This window comes from Neoarius graeffei, chromosome 21, assembly GCF_027579695.1.
Source record: "Neoarius graeffei isolate fNeoGra1 chromosome 21, fNeoGra1.pri, whole genome shotgun sequence".
Taxonomy (NCBI): domain Eukaryota; kingdom Metazoa; phylum Chordata; class Actinopteri; order Siluriformes; family Ariidae; genus Neoarius; species Neoarius graeffei.
This window is the reverse complement of record NC_083589.1, coordinates 128918-146434: the sequence shown is the minus strand read 5'-3', so window position 1 is coordinate 146434 and position 17517 is coordinate 128918. Positions and strand designations below refer to the sequence as shown.

The 17517-nt window shown below is 42.5% G+C and overlaps 1 protein-coding gene across 11 annotated transcripts in view; it reads right to left on the bottom strand.

Moving 5' to 3' along the window:
- Positions 1 to 17517, bottom strand: part of osbpl8 (oxysterol binding protein-like 8) — a 96554-nt gene that overhangs the window by 10388 nt on the left and 68649 nt on the right. For 6 of the 11 annotated variants that reach the window (XM_060903747.1, XM_060903748.1, XM_060903743.1 and 3 more), the window contains 4 exons: positions 13282 to 13378; positions 13094 to 13192; positions 12923 to 13020; positions 12740 to 12829 (listed from right to left, as the gene is read on the bottom strand). In XM_060903747.1, coding sequence (XP_060759730.1) covers positions 12740 to 12829; positions 12923 to 13020; positions 13094 to 13192; positions 13282 to 13378 — 384 coding nt within the window. Of the gene's footprint in view, positions 1 to 12739; positions 13021 to 13093; positions 13193 to 13281; positions 13379 to 17517 lie in introns of all 11 variants that reach the window. The other 5 variants (XM_060903739.1, XM_060903742.1, XM_060903744.1 and 2 more) reach the window with 1 other exon arrangement.

The following is a 17517-nucleotide window of genomic DNA, read 5'->3' as shown; positions in this document are numbered from 1 at the left end:
GCCTTGAACAGCTCAGCATTAAGGTTGTCTTGACCGGGGGTTTTTCCATTCTTCAAGGTCTTTATAGCTGCTATTATCTCTCCTCTGGTTGGTGGGTCGGTACTAATGTCCAGATCAACTTCTGCTTCCTGTATGTCAGCCTCTACTGTTGGTGGTGGTCTATTTAAAATTTCACTGAAGTGCTCTGCCCATCTAGCATCTTGCTCTGCCTCAGTCGTAAGAAGTCGTCCTTGTTTGTCTGTGATTGGTATATTGGTGGTTCCTCTATACTTGCCACACACTACTCTAGGTGATCTTATACACTTTTCCTTGTTTGCCTCTTCCAGCTGCATCCTCTGCCTCTCTTGCGAGATTGTCCATAAATGCTCATTTGTCTGCTCTAACCTTTTTTCTGACTTCGCAGTTTGCCTCCTGGTATTGCAGCTTGTAGCATTCAGCCTACTGGATTTTGCATCATTCATCTGCTTCTTTATAGCTCTTCTTCTTTCAATTAACTGCCAAGTGTCTGTTATCATCCACTCTCTTCTTTGCTTCTGCTGGGTTCCTAGGCATGCTTCACTTGTCTCCTGGTAGGCAGTTTTTACCCGTTCCCATTTGGCGTTAACTTCATCTGTGTCAGGATGTGTGCGATCTTCCATGCTCGCCAGTGCTTGAAATCTGTTCGTTAACTGTAGTACAAATGCATTCTTCACTTTTGGATCTCGTAATCTCTCTATATTACATCGCGACCTGACTGACTTCTTCACTCCCGTTTTCCTCAATTTCACTTTCAATACTGCTACTACAAGGTGGTGATCGCTACCAACATTGGCTCCTCGCTTTACCCTCACCTCAAGTCGAGATTGTCTCCAAGTCCCGTTGATCAGTAGGTGGTCAATCTGATTTCAGTCTCTTCCATTCGGTGAACACCATATCAACTTGTGAATGTCTATGTGGAAAGAGTGTCCCTCCAACAACAAAATCATAGGTGATAAAAAGTTCCAATAGCCTTTCACCATTTTCATTCCTATTACCACAACCCTCTTTTCCCATGGCTCTTTCGTAGGTGGTATTGTCGTTCCCAACTTTTGCATTCAAGTCTCCCATTACAATTTTCAGATCATGTCTTGATACGCTTTCTAATTCTGCCTACAGCTGCTCATAAAATTCATCTTTGACATCTTCATCATTGTTATTTGTTGGGCCATAACACTGGATGATAGTGGTGTTAACCTGATTACTTTTCATTCTGACACCGCGAGTTGGCCTAGTGGTTAGCGTGTCCATCTCTCGATCAGGAGATCGCGAGTTCTACTCACGGTCAGGTCATACCAAAGACCATCATAAAAATGGTACCTACTGCCGTCTGGCAAGGCGTGCTGCAATACAGATGCGAGTGGGGCGTTAAACTCTCGCGGTTACCACAGGACCAACCCCCCCACTGTAACCCTAGCTATGTAATAGGCGAGAGGCCGAGGGCTATGAAAACTGAGATCGGCGCTGCCCTACGCGCCACATGGCGTGGGAAGGGACTTTGACTTTCATTCTGATCTTGATGAGTCTGCTATTGACTGGTTTCCATTCAGTAAGGCTCTTCTCTATGCCTTTCCTCAGTATGATGGCTACTCCCTCGCAATGTTGGCTGTCCTTTCCTGAATATAATACTGCTTTGCCTGTGGTGGTTCTCATTCTTTCCGACCCTGTCCATCTGCTCTCACTTATGCTGAGGATATCCAAGCTATAACGTCTCATCTCAGATGTTACCTGTGTTAACTTCCCAGTATCGTACATTGTCCTTACATTCCAAAAACCAATCTTGGTCTTCATTTTGGCGCTCAGAACTCCCATCTTCCTGCTAGTGGCTTCATCGTAGCTTTCACCACTAGCAATCATATGAGCCTCTTGTGACTCTGGAAGCCAATCGCACCCAATAGTAGTAGGTCTATTTGCCCCCACTGGATCATCACCTTGTCATGGTATGGGGGCTTGTGTATCTCAATGACCCCAAGAGCTATGCCATAGATTCAATCATATCAGACAGGTCGAGAGGTAGAGATCAGACTAAGATGATTCCTGGTCCTCCAGGTTGGGGGTTGGGCATAGGGTTAACAACCCCATCCCATAAAAACCCCAAACGTTACGGAAACAGCAACAAATAGACAATTTAGGACTACAGTAATATTTTGACATTTTAATATTTCAGTAGTGTTTACATGTTAAGGACTAAAAACCAAAGAAATATTCCTTGCACTAGGTACATAAGAAACAAAACATGAGGAGGCATGTTATGGGAAAATAAGCCACAACACTGTGGTGTGATCTGGTCAGATACGAAGGAAACTGGGCTGGTTTATACTCAATGCTCAACTGTGTGAGCGTGTGAAAAAGGAGCAGTAATGTGAGAAGTATAGTTCACACACACTCCTGTGTATCTTATAGACATATGGAGGACTAAAAACCCACATCTCCGATAGTTGAAAGGTCAAAGCCAAAACATCCCTGTCTTCCAGGTTTTCAAGTCAAACTGTAAAACGTTTAACAATTACTTGAATGCTGAAGTTATTCAGGCTGACGAGCTCCGTTTCTCTTTAAAACTTTCCATTGTGTTATGGTGCATTTCAACACGTCTGAAATAAAAAACTCTGACCTTACATTCAGAAGGATTTACTAATCCAGAAAATCCAGAAGGCTGGCACTCGAAAGTGACACAGGAAGCTTTTAAAATTCAAACACTAACTACTAAAGAAAAACTGGTTTGTGTTCGTACTCAGTAACGGTCTAGAATAGTGTACAAGTATGCAACATGAGCCACAATGCTAGTGTGTTTAGCTGAGTTAGATGGACAAGAAAATCTGTTTCTGAATTCCTGCATGAGCGCTGCATGTCAGGATAGTGAATAATCAAAAATTGCACAAACACACTTCACTTAAATGTGCCTTGATTAATGTGAACTCCAATAATATTTTTTCAAATATAAAATCTGTTTTTATAGTTAAATGCACCAGACCCTACGCCACACCCTGACACGCACCTCCCCAGAAATGTAACCACACAGCACAGCGACCAGAGTGATTATAGTTTTGAAATATATTAATGTTTTTTAGTCTTTCGGTTTGTTTTTTTAAGTTTAGTTTTACAAGTGCATAAATAGTTTTATTTTGATTTTTTATTTTGAGGAACTGACTAGTTTTAGTTTAGTTTTGATTTAGTTTTTCAGCTATTGCACAGCCATAGACATAATAATAATAATAATAATAACAACAACCACCACCACCACCAGATAGGACACAAGCTGTTTACTGTTTTGCTGTTACTTACATTGCATTATTGACTACATCAGTGAAAATACAGTATGTGTTTTAACACAAATAATGCTGAGCAATAATGAAGATACATGACAGAGGGTTTGTGACTCTGAGCGTGTCGCACAGGCGTGTCAGTGAGCGTGTTTTTCATTTGTTTATAGCCAACAGGAAAGAAATCCATCTTTGCTCAACTAAATTAAACTGGACATCATGATAGGTCAGACTATCGTGTTTTATCGTAGACTTTTCTGATAGAGAATTCTTTATTCCTTACAAATATAAGCTTTACTTATTTTTAAAAAGTCACTGAATATTGCTCAATTTACAACCCCAATTCCAAAAAAAAGAAAAGAAAAAAAAGTTTGGATGCTGTGTAAAATGTAAATAAAAACGGAATACAATGATTTACAAGTTATGGAATCCCTATATTTCACTGAAAATACGTTCAGCGACTCAGGAAAGGGAAGCAGGGCTTGCCTCAGGCTGTGCGCAGCCATGGAGGAGAACTGCTGACCCAAACTGGGGATATTGTCAGGCAGTGGAAGGAGCACTTTGAGGAACTCCTGAACTTGAACGGAGTCTGAGGACTCAGGGGAAGCTTCACCCATATCTCTGACAGAAGTCACTGAGGCAGGCAAGAAGCTCCTCAGTGGCAAGGCGCCAGGGGTGGATGAGATTTGCCCTGAGATGCTGAAGGCTCTGGACATTGTTGGGCTTTCTTGGCTGACACGCCTCTTCAATGTCGTGTGGAGGTTGGGTACAGTGTCTGTGGAGTGGGAGACCAGGGTGGTGGTTCCTCTTTTCAAAAAGGGGGACCGGAAAGTGTGCTCCAATTATAGGGGTATCACACTGCTCACCATCCCCGGGAAGGTTTATTCCAGGGTATTGGAAAGGAGGCTCTGACCGATTGCCAAACCTCAGATTCAGGAGGAGCAATGGCGGATTCTGTCCTGGCTGTGGAACAGTGGACCAGGTCTTTACCCTGGCAGGGTTGTTGGGGGGTTCGTGGGAGTATGACCAGCCAGTGTACATGTGTTTTGTAGATTTGGAAAAGGCTTACGACCATGTCCCCTGGGGGCTCTTGTGGTGGGCGCTGCGGGAGTATGGGGGTATCGGGGCCGTTGCTACGAGCCATCCGGTCCTTGTACAACCAAAGTGTGAACTGTGTCCGCATTCTCAGCACAAAGTCAAACACGTTTCCGGTGGGTATTGGACTCTGCCAAGGCTGCCCTCCTTGTCGCCAATCCTGTTTGTGATATTCATGGATGGGATCTCAAGGCGCGGCCAGGGTGAGGAGGGTGTCTGGTTTGGGAACCTCAAAACTGCATCTCTGCTCTATGCAGATGATGTGGTTCTGTTGGCTTCTTCAGAGCATGACCTTCAGCAAGCACTGGGATGGTTTGCAGCTGAGAGTGAAGCAGCTGGGATGAATGCCAGCACCTCCAAAGTCTGAGGCCATGGTTCTCTGCCGGAAAATGGCGGAGTGCTCCCTCTCGGTTGGGAGTGAGTTACTGCCCCAAGTGAAGGAGTTTGAGTATCTCGGGGTCTTGTTCACGAGTGACTGTAAAACGGAGCATGAGATGGACAAGTGGATTGGGGCGGCGTCAGCAGTAATGTGAGCATTGTACCAGTATATTGTGGTGAAGAGGGAGCTGAGCCGGAAGGCAAAGCTTTTGATTTACCAGTCAATATACATTCCAACCCTCACCTATGGTCATGAACTTTGGGTAGTGACCAAAAGGATGACATCGCAGATACAGGAGGCTGAAATGAGCTTTCTCCGTAGGGTCGCTGGGCTCACCCTTAGAGATAGCGTGAGAAGCTCAGACATTCAGAGAGATCTCAGAGTAGAGCGGCTGCTCCTTCATGTCGAAAGGAGTCACCTGAGGTGGTTTAGGCATCTGATTAGGATGCCTCCTGGGCGCTTTCCTTTGGAGGTTTTCCGGGCACATCCAACTGGGAGGAGACCTCTGGGTAGACCTAGAATATGCTGGAGATTATATATCTCATCTGGCCTGGGAGTGCCTTGAGATCCACCAGGAGGAACTGGAAAGTGTTGCTGGGAAGGAGAACACCTAGAATACCCTGCTGCCATCCCGATCTGACTTCGGATACACAGAAGAAAATGGATGGGTGGATGGAAGCCCTATATTTCACTGAAAATAGTACCAAAGCAACATATCAAATGCTGAAACTGAGAAATTTTATTGTTTTTTGAAAAATATATGCTCATTTTGAATTTGATGTCAGAAACACATTTCAGAAAAAGGTGGGACAGGGGCGTGTTTACCGCTGCACCACCTCTACTTTTAAATCACACTAAATATTTGGGATCTGAGGAAACCAATTGCTGTAGTTTTGAAAGAGAAATGTTGTCCCCTTCTTGCCTGATATACAATTTCAGTTGCTCAACAGTTCAGGGTCTCCTTTGTTGTATTTTGCGCTTCATAATGCGCCAAATATTTTAAATGGGAGACAGGTCTGGACTGCAGGCAGGCCAGTTTTGCACCTGGACTCTTTTACTACGGCACCATGCAATTTTAATATGTGCAGAAAGCAGTTTGGCGTTGTCTTACTGAAAGAAGGAAGGCCTTCCCTGAAAAAGATTTAGTCTGGATGGCAGCATATTGCTCTGAAACGTGTTTATATCATTCAGCATTAATGATGCCTTCCCAGATGTACAAGCTCCCCATGTCATGTGCACTAACGCCCCCTCATACCATCACAGATGCTGAATGCTTTTGAGCTGTGCACCGATAACAAGCCGGATGGTCCCTGTCCTCTTTAGCCTGGAGGACGTGGTGTCCATGATTTCTAAAAAGAATTTCTACTTTTGATTCGTCAGACCTCGGGACAGTTTTCCACTTCGCCTCAGTCCATCGTAAAAGAGTTCAGGCCCAGAGAAGGGGGCGGGGTTTCTGGATATTGTTTATATCTGGTTTTAACTTGCATTTGTGGATGCAATAATGAAGTGTTTTCACAGACGATAGTTTTCTGAAGTGTTCCTGAGCCCATACAGTGATTTCCACTACAGACACGTGTCTGCTTTTAATGCAGTGTCTCCTGAGGGCCTGAAGATCACAGGCATCCAATGTCAGTTTTCAGCCTTGTCTCTTGCAGACAGAGATTTCTCCAGATTCTCTGAATCTTTTAATGATATTATGGACCATAGCTGATGTGATCCCCAAATTCTTTGCAGTTTTACATTGAGGAACGTTATTCTTAAATTGCTGCACTGTTTGCCCACGCAGTCTTCCACAGAGCGGTGAACCCCGCCCCATCTTTACTTCTGAGAGACTCCGCCTCTCTGGGATGTTACAAATGCAAAAGACTTTATTGGATTCGCAGACGGGATCTTCATATCCAATTTACAATATACTGAAGAAAATTAATATACGTCCTATTTACAATTCAAGAAATCACTAAAACGACTCAGAAATCAATAATAATAAACCTACAGTTAACTATGATTACTGGTTAAAATACTGCCGTAAATTCCAATACGCAAATATTAACTTGTAAGCCAATCACTCAGCAAGTGATGTCTCAGCTGGCGCTTAAAAGAGGCTACTGTAGAGCAACTCTATCTCATCAGGCAACGAGTTCCAGATTTTTATACCTCTGTAAGGAAACGAGTTCTGAGCTAGAGCAGTCCTGCGCTTAGGGAGGTGCAACAAATCCCTTTTCTGGTGTTGTAGTCGTGAATTTGCAATCTCTTGTTGAACATGTTGCACAAATAGCTAGGTGCTAATCCATTAAGGCACTTGTACATTTGCACACCATCTCTGAGACAAAGACAATCCACTACAGGAAGCAGTTTCAACTGTTTGAGTGTTGGCTGAATGTGGTCAAATTTCTGCTTTCCTGAAAGAATGTGGGCAGCAAAGTTCTGGACTAACCGAAGTTTGGAGATATTATGCTTACTGGTACCAGCCCATACGGAGGAACAGTAAAACAGCTTGGAATATAAGTGAATTGATTACAGCGAATAAGGTGGAATGATCAAGAAGATCCCCGATTCTGTTAATCATACCCAACTTTCCCATGAGACACGAAACAAGAGTGTGTCCACATGCTCCTTCAATGAGAGTCCTTTGTCTAAGATCACACCTAGGTCCTTTACAGAGTCTTCTACCTTCAATTGCTCTCCGAGGAAAGTCATTGCAGGAATCAAAACTTGATTCAACATTTTGCTTGATCCAAAAACACAAAATTTGGTCTTCTCTGGGTTAATGAGTAGGTGGTTAGAACAACACCACAATGCCACATGCAGTAGGTCTTTCTTGAGATCATCCATCATCCATAGTATTCCACGGGAAGGATAAATACAACTTTGAGTCATCAACATATGATTCCACGTTGCTGGTTTTACATAAGTGGAAGATCGTTCAGGTAAAGATTGAAAAGAGCAGTCCCAAAATAGAAAGAATATGCCACGAGTTTCCGTGGAGTGAAACCGTTTATTACCACTTTGATGGACAGACAACTTGTTGTTTGATGTAAGGAAATGTACCAACTGCTCATGTGCAATTTGCTCTAACACCTTGGACAGGACAGGCAACAAAGAGATAGGTCTGTTGTTGCCATCTTTAGGATGGGCAACCACCTCAGCCTGTTTCCAGTCTGTGGGAAAGATCCTGGACATCAGAGAGGTGTTGAAGAGACATATGATAACTGGTAAGATGTGCAGAAGGCAGGACTTAACGCCCATGCTGACCTTGTCAAAGCCTGGTGACTTGTTAGATGGCATACTAGTGATGATTTTCCTGACATGCTTAGGAGTGACTTGCTCGAATGCAAATTTCAGTGTGGAGTCCTTCACAGAAGCTGCTGGGGATAGAGAGAGTGTCTCTGGAAGGTGCAAGTCAAAGTCCAGAGTGAGTTGTTCTGCCTGCTTGGCAGTCTTGTTGCCAACAGAGATAAAGAACTGATTAAACTCATTGGCGACATCAGAGCAGTTGCGAGAGTATGACTGTGCAGAGCTTCCTCCTCCTGGGTTCAGACAGCGACGCACGGTTTTCCATATAGAAGACTTGTTTTGCTTATTTGAATTGATCTAATTTTTGACAAACTCTGACTCAGCCTTAATGATCTTTGACTTAACTTCACGATGTAATACTCTATATGTATCCCAGTCACTGGGATGAGAGGTCTTGCAGGCACGTTTCTGTAAGGCATCACGTTGGGACATGAGGCCTTTGATCTCAGGAGTAATCACATAAGATTTCCTATACTTGGCTGTAAAGGTTCTTAAAAGTGCATGATGACCCAGAACATTAAGAAACAACTTATTGAAGGTGGATACCTGATCATCAATATGGTCAAACCGACTAATAGTGTCCGAGGGACGTATGAAATATCTGCATTAAAAGCTTCACTGTCAAATTTCTTATAACTGCGCCTTGTAATGACTGCTTGTTGAGATTTCGAGAGCTTAAAGTTGAGTACACCGTACACTAGAAAGTGATCACTTATTGTAGTTTGTAGGACCCCACTGTGCTTTATGAGTTCTTTTCTGTGGACGAGGATGACAATCAGCGATTCGGTAGTTTCCATCACCCTAGTTGGCTCAGTGATGAGTTGACTAAGATTCAAGATGGAGCATGTCTTTCAGGGTGCGAGACTCAGGCTTATCGGCCAGGACGTTGCAGTTAAGGTCACCAGTTATTATGATTTCCTTTCCAAGCAGGGCAGCCTGGGAGTAAGCAGGAACAAAATCATCGGTAAGGCAGATCAAAGGGACGTCCAGGGGTCTATATGCGACACAGATGATCAGAGACTTTAACTTTTTGTGTTGCAAACTCAGCCAAAGTTCTTGGAAGCCACTAGCAGATGTAGCCGTAAGATCACAAAGTATTTTCACTTTCAAGGTGTCTCATACATACACACAAACGCCCACACCGGCACGCCCCTCCTGGTCCAATCTGACGAGCCTATAACCGTCAATGTTGATTTCCTTGTTTCTCACGGATGAGCTGAGCCAAGACTCAGAAATAGAAAACACATCAAAATCACCCCAGTTATAAGATCATGAACTTGGTGGAAATGCACGCAATTTTTCAGCGAGCATACGTTCAAATGAGAAATTTTGATACAGTGCCGCTGTCCACAGATCCGATTGTTTTGATCTGTATGGCCCAGTGCCCTTGTTGGTTGAATGCTTATGGAAATTAAATTATGAAGGAGATTGTTTGTTCTGCGGACGTCAACCGCATTACTGACAAACTGAATGCGTGAATTCTTTATTGCACGATGATCATTAGGGCGGTTTGTGATTCGAGTAGTTATCCTTAACACAGATCCAGTAGATGGCCCAGGCAGGGGATGTACATCTCCGCTTAGTTCGATCACCATAGCCATGAAGTTAAAGGTAGCATCAAAGCTGCGATAGTAAGAAATCCATGTACTGAACCATCTTTTTGTTCTCACACTGTGCATCAGTGATCTGGTGAAACCGGAATGTTGTTCTCTCACTAGTACGTTACTCACGCACAGTGCAGGCAGTGGTGCTCTCCATGTACACCAGAAAGACCACTCTAAGTGCTCTTTTTATGCCTAACCATCTTACTGACCTGTTGACAATGAACCAAATTAGGTGTTTTTTTTTTAAACATTACACAACATTTTCAGTCTTTTGTTGCCCCTGTCCCAACTTTTCTGAAATGTGTTGTTGCCATAAAATTCAAAATGAGCATATATTTTTCAAAACAAAACATTTTTCCTCAGTTTCAACATTTTTGTTGTCTCTGTACTATTTTCAATGAAATATGGGATTTCCATGATTTGCAAATCATTGCAATCACAAGGAATTTTGTCTAATCACTTATCTGTCGTCTTATCTGACACTGAAAAATCAACTTTTTAAGATGGCGTTGTGACGAGCTCACAGCTCACCAATACGCTCAAAGTAGCCCAGGTATACTTCAGCAGACAAGGTCCATGCACTGCGAGTTAGCACAGCAAGCACCATCATCATCTTTGGAGTTTTACAGCAATCAACATTACATTACTGCCACCTTCTGGAACTAGTCTGTTACTGTCTCTAAGGGGAAAATGAAACCAAAATGAAACCAAAGCTGATGTTCCCTGTCATTCTATTTCGTTTTATTTTGTGTTGCATTTTTCACTGTAGTTTTTATTTAGTTTTCATTTTTTGAAAACTGTTATTTTTATTTCAGTTAACAAAATAATTATTTTTTCACTGACAGATTTAGTCTTAGTTTTCAAGAACTATATTAACCCTGGTAGTGACGCAGACCACAACAACTCTGATTGTTCCGCTTAGTAGCATTGCATTTCCAACTGCCCCTCCTTCTCAGAAATCAGAAATTTTTATCACAATACCAAGTTAATATAAAGTGTGAGGTTCATTATAACGGTCAGTTTAATTCTGCAATTTCACAAACTTTTCTTTTACTTCAAACAGACCCCCAATAAACACACAGTGTCAGTGATGTAAACCATAACTCAATAAAAAAATAATAAAGCATTAGTCAGTCAGTGACTGAATGAATTGTGGATTTAAACGTTATAATGAAGTGCTTTGAGCCTCACATCCTTCTGAACACACACGAGTTAAAACACTTCAGAAACCCTTTAAGTGAGAATTCACGTGGTTTATAATGAGTCACACAAGGTTTCTTTTTCCACAGTAAACCTGATTCAAAACTATATTTTGTCTGTTATTTTATGTTTATTATTTCTATAGTGAAACACGGAACTCACATTGTTTTTCGCTTTTCTTCTATGTGTAAAATTAGTAAAGCAGTAAATTCTGGTGTGTTTCATGTAGCAATGCCTCCTAGAGGAGACATGCACCTTAAAGTGCTGATGACACGTTTTTGACATCTTTGGCGATGTTTTATAACATAAAAAGTAATTCCCGATGATCCATATATTAATTCACGAAGGCGCCGATTTTACAAGTTATGATGATAAACGCGGCTATTTGGGCAAATTTGACGGGGCTGCAGCACCCAGGAGACGAAAGAGGAGGAGGAGCTATATGACGTCAGCGAAAGAACCTTCCTCCTAACTTACCAGTTTGTTGTTGATGCGAGAGGTGTTCAGTTTATCATTATTAGTATTTTTATTAGACATTATTATACATTATTATATATATAGTTATTATGCCTTCGCGTTGTGTTGCCGGCTTTTGCTCCAAAACCCACAAGGATGGGGTAAGTTTATTCAAGTTTCCCAGAGATCCCGAGCTGCATGCGAAGTGGGTGAAGCAAGTCAGGCGCACTCGTGACAAGTGGGAGCCCTCACCAACATCCGTCCTGTGCTCTGAACACTTCGATTTGGATCGTTTTGACACCCTTCCCAGCTTAAAAGAATCTCTTGGGTGTTCAGTTCAGCACAAACGTGTGTTACTACCATCAGCAGTGCCTACACAGTGTTGCCAGATTGGGATTTTTCCGCCCAGTTGGGAGGTTTCTGAACATATTTTGGGCTGGAAAACGTCAGCAGTATCTGTTGCCAGATACTGTTGCCAGATACAGCTGAAGTTTTCCAGCCCAAAATATGTTAAAAACCCACCAAAATGCACTTGAAACCGCCCAACTGGGCGGGAAAAATCCCAATCTGACAACACTGCCAGTATTCCGGAGGGGGTCTACTAGTAGCTATGCCGGATCCAAAGACAGTCCTCCTGTCAGAACATGTGTTGTGAAACGACATAAGATAAAGGTACGTAGAGCTATAGATTCTACATGATAATCATAAATGTAATCATAAAGTCGGCGTGATATCAGTCATGTATTTGCTTGTGAAAGCTTGCGGCTTTCATGTAACTGCCGCCTAGCAACGAGAGGCAAAGGGTAAAGAGGGTAGGCTTTCATAGATTCTATTCGGAAGAGATCAACACAATTCTAGACTCCCAGAAGAGGAAGAGCTAGCACTAGAGAGTTCACCGGCGTTTTCATGCGCCATTTCCATTGAGTAGAACCAGAGTAGAACAGCCAGTGAACCGCAGCGTGTTCTTCCGCTGACGTCACAACATGGCCGCGAGCCACGGACCCAGTTTTCTTGCGCTGTGCAATTAAAAGTTGGATATTCGCGTAACAACAGCTTCTTTTCACGTAATTATAACAGAAATCTAACATGTTTGCCATGTTGTATAGTTTATTTAAGAAATTGCATAGAGTCATGTTCGTGTCATCAGCACTTTAAGTGCAGTATAAATACTTCACCCTGCGCGAGTGGCGATGCCATACTGACGGAGAAGACTCGACAATGAAGTATAAATCAGCTTTAATGCTAATCCTCCATGTGGACATGTTTACACACTGCCAAGTAAAACCCTAACAGGCTGGAACACGATCATAACTGCTGGAAAAGCACATCAACCAGAAACACACGACCACACTGACGCAATCATATATATATATTGCTTCACTGTGCGTGTTTCAGCACACACACACACACACACACACACACACACACACTCTTACCCAGTGACCCTCCAGTGTGGCCAGCACTTCCTTCCCCAGTTTAATCTTCCCACTGATCTGATTCACACTGTCACTACTGCCAAGAAACGGCTGATGGGGAGAGACAGAGCGACACATTACAGCACAAGAAAGGTAATCGTAAACAACCCCCCCCCCACCACCACCACCACCACACACACACACCTTCAGTTTGAACTCCAGTTGTGCACTGTAGCCTGTTTTTTCACACGTGATTGTGACCTGACCTGCAAGCTCCAGTGTCAGCGTCCCATACAGGATACCTGAAGCACACACACAGACAGTGAGGCTGTCATGGATACTGTGCATGTGTGTATGTGACTAAGTGTGCGTTACCTTTGCAGTGTGCATATGGCATGTTCATGATGTAATCTTCTCCTCGGTTTAGGAAGGTCAGTCTGGCTTCTCCATCCAAAATGGCCGACAGAGAATTTCCTGAAAGCAAAACATACACACACATGCTGAAATAAACACAAACACGCACACAACAAAAGAGCTAAACAAAGAAGAGTCATTGTGAATACCATAGAACTTGGACTTGGCCAGGATGCTGCCACTCAGACAGAATCCATCTTTCCTGTTACTGACATAGAAAGCAGAAACTGGAGGATGATGAGATGCCTGAAGGAGGAAGAGAACACACCTCAGAGTCAGTACAGTCTGTGTGTTGTGTACGCAAAAGATAAAAGGGTTTTGTTTTTGTTTGTTTGTGTGTGTGTGTGTGTGTGTGAGAGAGAGTGAGAGAGTCAAAGAGTGAGTGAGTGAGACAGACAGAGAGAGAGAGAGAGAGAGAGAGAGAGAGAGAGATGTCTCATCCAAAAACACCAAATGGAGGCCATCCACATTGGATCTGCTTTAATATCAACAGATCTTTGATTAAGGTACAGAAACCATTTATCATGGCACCTTCAGCTTGTTCAGTGTGCTGAGTGCAGGATGTTTAGTCATTCTTCCTCCATCGCTAGTGATAGCTTTATTAGCTTTATTTGTGATAAGTGCAGATTAGTTAGCTATCTGATGGAGAAGATTGCAACTTTAGAGGTTCACATTCAGACTCTAGAGAAGGCCAGTAAGAATGAGAACAGTGTAGTTTCTGCAGGGGAAAGTCTGGATGCCCTAGGTGGAGTTAGTAATCCCCCAACTCCGGCATTAGAGCCCTTACAGCGGGACAAATGGGTGACGACTCGGCAGCATAATCGCAGATCCAAAGCTACCGCTGAGGCTCGCCCACAGGAGCACCACTCCTCTCCACTTCACGTGTCGAACAGGTTTGCTCTCCTTAGTGATGCACCCGCTGAGAAACCTGAAAGAGCTCTGGTTATAGGGGACTCTATCATATGGCACGTGAAATTAGCTCAGCCTTTAGGGGCACCAGCAGCTTTAGTCAGGTGTATACCGGGAGCCAGGGTGCCGGACATAGCAGGTAATCTTAGGGTCCTAGGCAAGCACAGGTTCTCAGTGATAGTTCTCCATGTAGGAGCTAATGATATACACCTTTGTCAGTCTGAGGTTACTAAGAGTAACTTTGTAAAGGTGCTTAAATTAGCAAAGGCGATGTCCGATGCTGTAGTATGCTCTGGCCCCATCCCAATGCGGCGTGGCGATGTAGCTTACAGCAGGTTATGGTCGCTGAACTGCTGGTTGTCCAGGTGGTGCTCTGAAAACAGTGTGGGCTTCATAGATAATTGGACTAATTTTAAGGGCACTGCTGGCCTGTTAGGGCGGGACGGTATCCATCCCACGCGGGAAGGTGCTGCTCTCATTTCTTGCAGCACAGGTCATAGTCTCAGAACAGGCCTAGTTAACCCTCTGGGGTCGAGAGCTTCTCTGGCGAAGCTCAACAGGTTTAGAATGAGTAGGTCATGTATTGAGATAAATATCTTCATGAGTTTTTCATCATACAAGCATGATAAACATATTGACAGAATCTTTATACTTTGCACTTTCCTATGCGCCCACTGCCAAATAATAATATAGTTTGTAAATTACCTAAATTAGATGAAACATAAAACTTGTCACCTTACTCAGTCACACCGAAGTCGGCGCACTGAGCACCCACTTACACATTCATAAAAAACTATTCACATGGTAATGGTTTGATAATCACTTTCGGTTTCGATTGATTTCTCTTTTGCGGTGGGAATGCTCACCATAAACAGGATAAAATCTGTCAGATATAGTTTAGGCTATTTGGAGGTAAAACCTGTGGCGAGACAGCACATGGATTTTATGCGCTTCGGATGATTCAGGACAGCGGCACTGATGAACGGTGCCTTTTTTTTTTTTTTTTAAACTTTGACTCGATCCAGCCAAAGATCAACTCGAGTCAGTGTAAAAATATCTTCTATTTATTATGAGCAGATCGGTTGGCATGCGTGCGCTGTAGTGCATACACAGGAAAAATGACTGAGCAATTTTTCCAGAGTTAAAACTATTTTCCTCAAAAATAGTTAATTTTGCTCTATTTTGAGTTTAGAGAGTAAAATTTGGAGTTGGAGTAAAATTACAGAGTAATTGTGTAACAGAGTTGACTGTGGCTCTGAACTGAGTTAATTTCAAGACACACTGAATAGAGTCAAATATCAAAATGAAGTCAAATACCAGATAAATGAAGATGTTGTAAAAATCAGTTTTAGAACTGTGTTGAAATGTGTGAAAAAACACGACCTTACCCATTGGGACTTGACCTGATGGGATTAAGAATTAATCTGATAGAATTAAGAGTTGGCAGTGGGAGGGGTTTTCACTCCTCATTGAATGGAATGGAAATTTTTACACTTCTTATTGAATACCCCTCCCACTGCCCACCCTTTATCCCAAAAACAATAGGACATACAATGGTGCTTGAAAGTTTGTGAACCCTTTAGAATTTTCTATATTTCTGCATAAATATGACCTAAAACATCATCAGATTTTCACACAAGTGCTAAAAGTAGATAAAGAGAACCCAGTTAAACAAATGAGATAAAAATATTATACTTGGTCATTTATTTATTGAGGAAAATGATCCAATATTACATATCTGTGAGTGGCAAAAGTATGTGAACCTCTAGGATGAGCAGTTAATTTGAAGGTGAAATTAGAGTCAGGTGTTTTCAATCAATGGGACGACAATCAGGTGTGAGTGGGCACCCTGTTTTATTTAAAGAACAGGGATCTATCAAAGTCTGATCTTCACAACACATGTTTGTGGAAGTGTATCATGGCACGAACAAAGGAGATTTCTGAGGACCTCAGAAAAAGCGTTGTTGATGCTGATCAGGCTGGAAAAGGTTACAAAACCATCTCTAAAGAGTTTGGACTCCACCAATCCACAGTCAGACAGATTGTGTACAAATGGAGGAAATTCAAGACCATTGTTACCTCCCCAGGAGTGGTCGACCAACAAAGATCACTCCAAGAGCAAGGCGTGTGGTGAGGTCACAAAGGACCCCAGGGTAACTTCTAAGCAACTATAGGCCTCTCTCACATTGGCTAATGTTAATGTTCATGAGTCCACCATCAGGAGAACACTGAACAACAATGGTGTGGATGGCAGGGTTGCAAGGAGAAACCCACTGCTCTCCAAAAAGAGCATTGCTGCTCATCTGCAGTTTGCTAAAGATCACGTGGACAAGCCAGAAGGCTGTTGGAAAAATGTTTTTTGGACGGATGAGACCAAAATGGAACTTTTTGGTTTAAATGAGAAGCGTTATGTTTGGAGAAAGGAAAACACTGCATTCCAGCATAAGAACCTTATCCCATCTGTGAAACATGGTGGTGGTAGTATCATGGTTTGGGCCTGTTTTGCTGCATCTGGGCCAGGACGGCTTGCCATCATTGATGGAACAATGAATTCTGAATTATACCAGCGAATTCTAAAGGAAAATGTCAGGACATCTGTCCATGAACTGAATCTCAAGAGAAGGTGGGTCATGCAGCAAGACAACGACCCTAAGCACACAAGTTGTTCTACCAAAGAATGGTTAAAGACGAATAATGTTTTGGAATGGCCAAGTCAAAGTCCTGACCTTAATCCAATGGAAATGTTGTGGAAGGACCTGAAGCAAGCAATTCATGTGAGGAAACCCACCAACATCCCAGAGTTGAAGCTGTTCTGTACGGAGGAACGGGCTAAAATTCCTCCAAGCCGGTGTGCAGGACTGATCAACAGTTAGCAGAAACGTTTAGTTGCAGTTATTGCTGCACAAGGGGGTCACACCAGATACTGAAAGCAAAGGTTCATATACTTTTGCCACTCACAGATATATAATATTGGATCATTTTCCTCAATAAATAAATGACCAAATATAATATTTTTGTCTCATTTGTTTAACTGGGTTTTATCTATTTTTAGGACTTGGGTAAAAATCTGATGATGTTTTAGGTCATATTTATGCAGAAATATAGAAAATTTTAAAGGGTTCACAAACTTTCAAGCACTACTGTACATTTTTTGATGGCCAGTTAATTGTCCAAATCAACAGAGCAGATTTAAGTTTTTGTGCTTGATCCATTCCTAAGACTGAACAGAATTACCTCAAGTGACCAAAACGATTCGTCACAATGGGTAAGGTCATTTTTTTTCCACACATTCCATCACAGTTCTAAAACTGCTTTTTATAGCATCACTTATTTATTTTTTTAAAAGCACAATCATGACATACATACTACAGAAATATTATTGTAGCTGAACTTGTGCTGAATACAAAAAAAGTCATATGATTCTGAAAATACTGCTTAGATTTGTTGAAATTGACAAAACCAGAGCATGCCAAAAT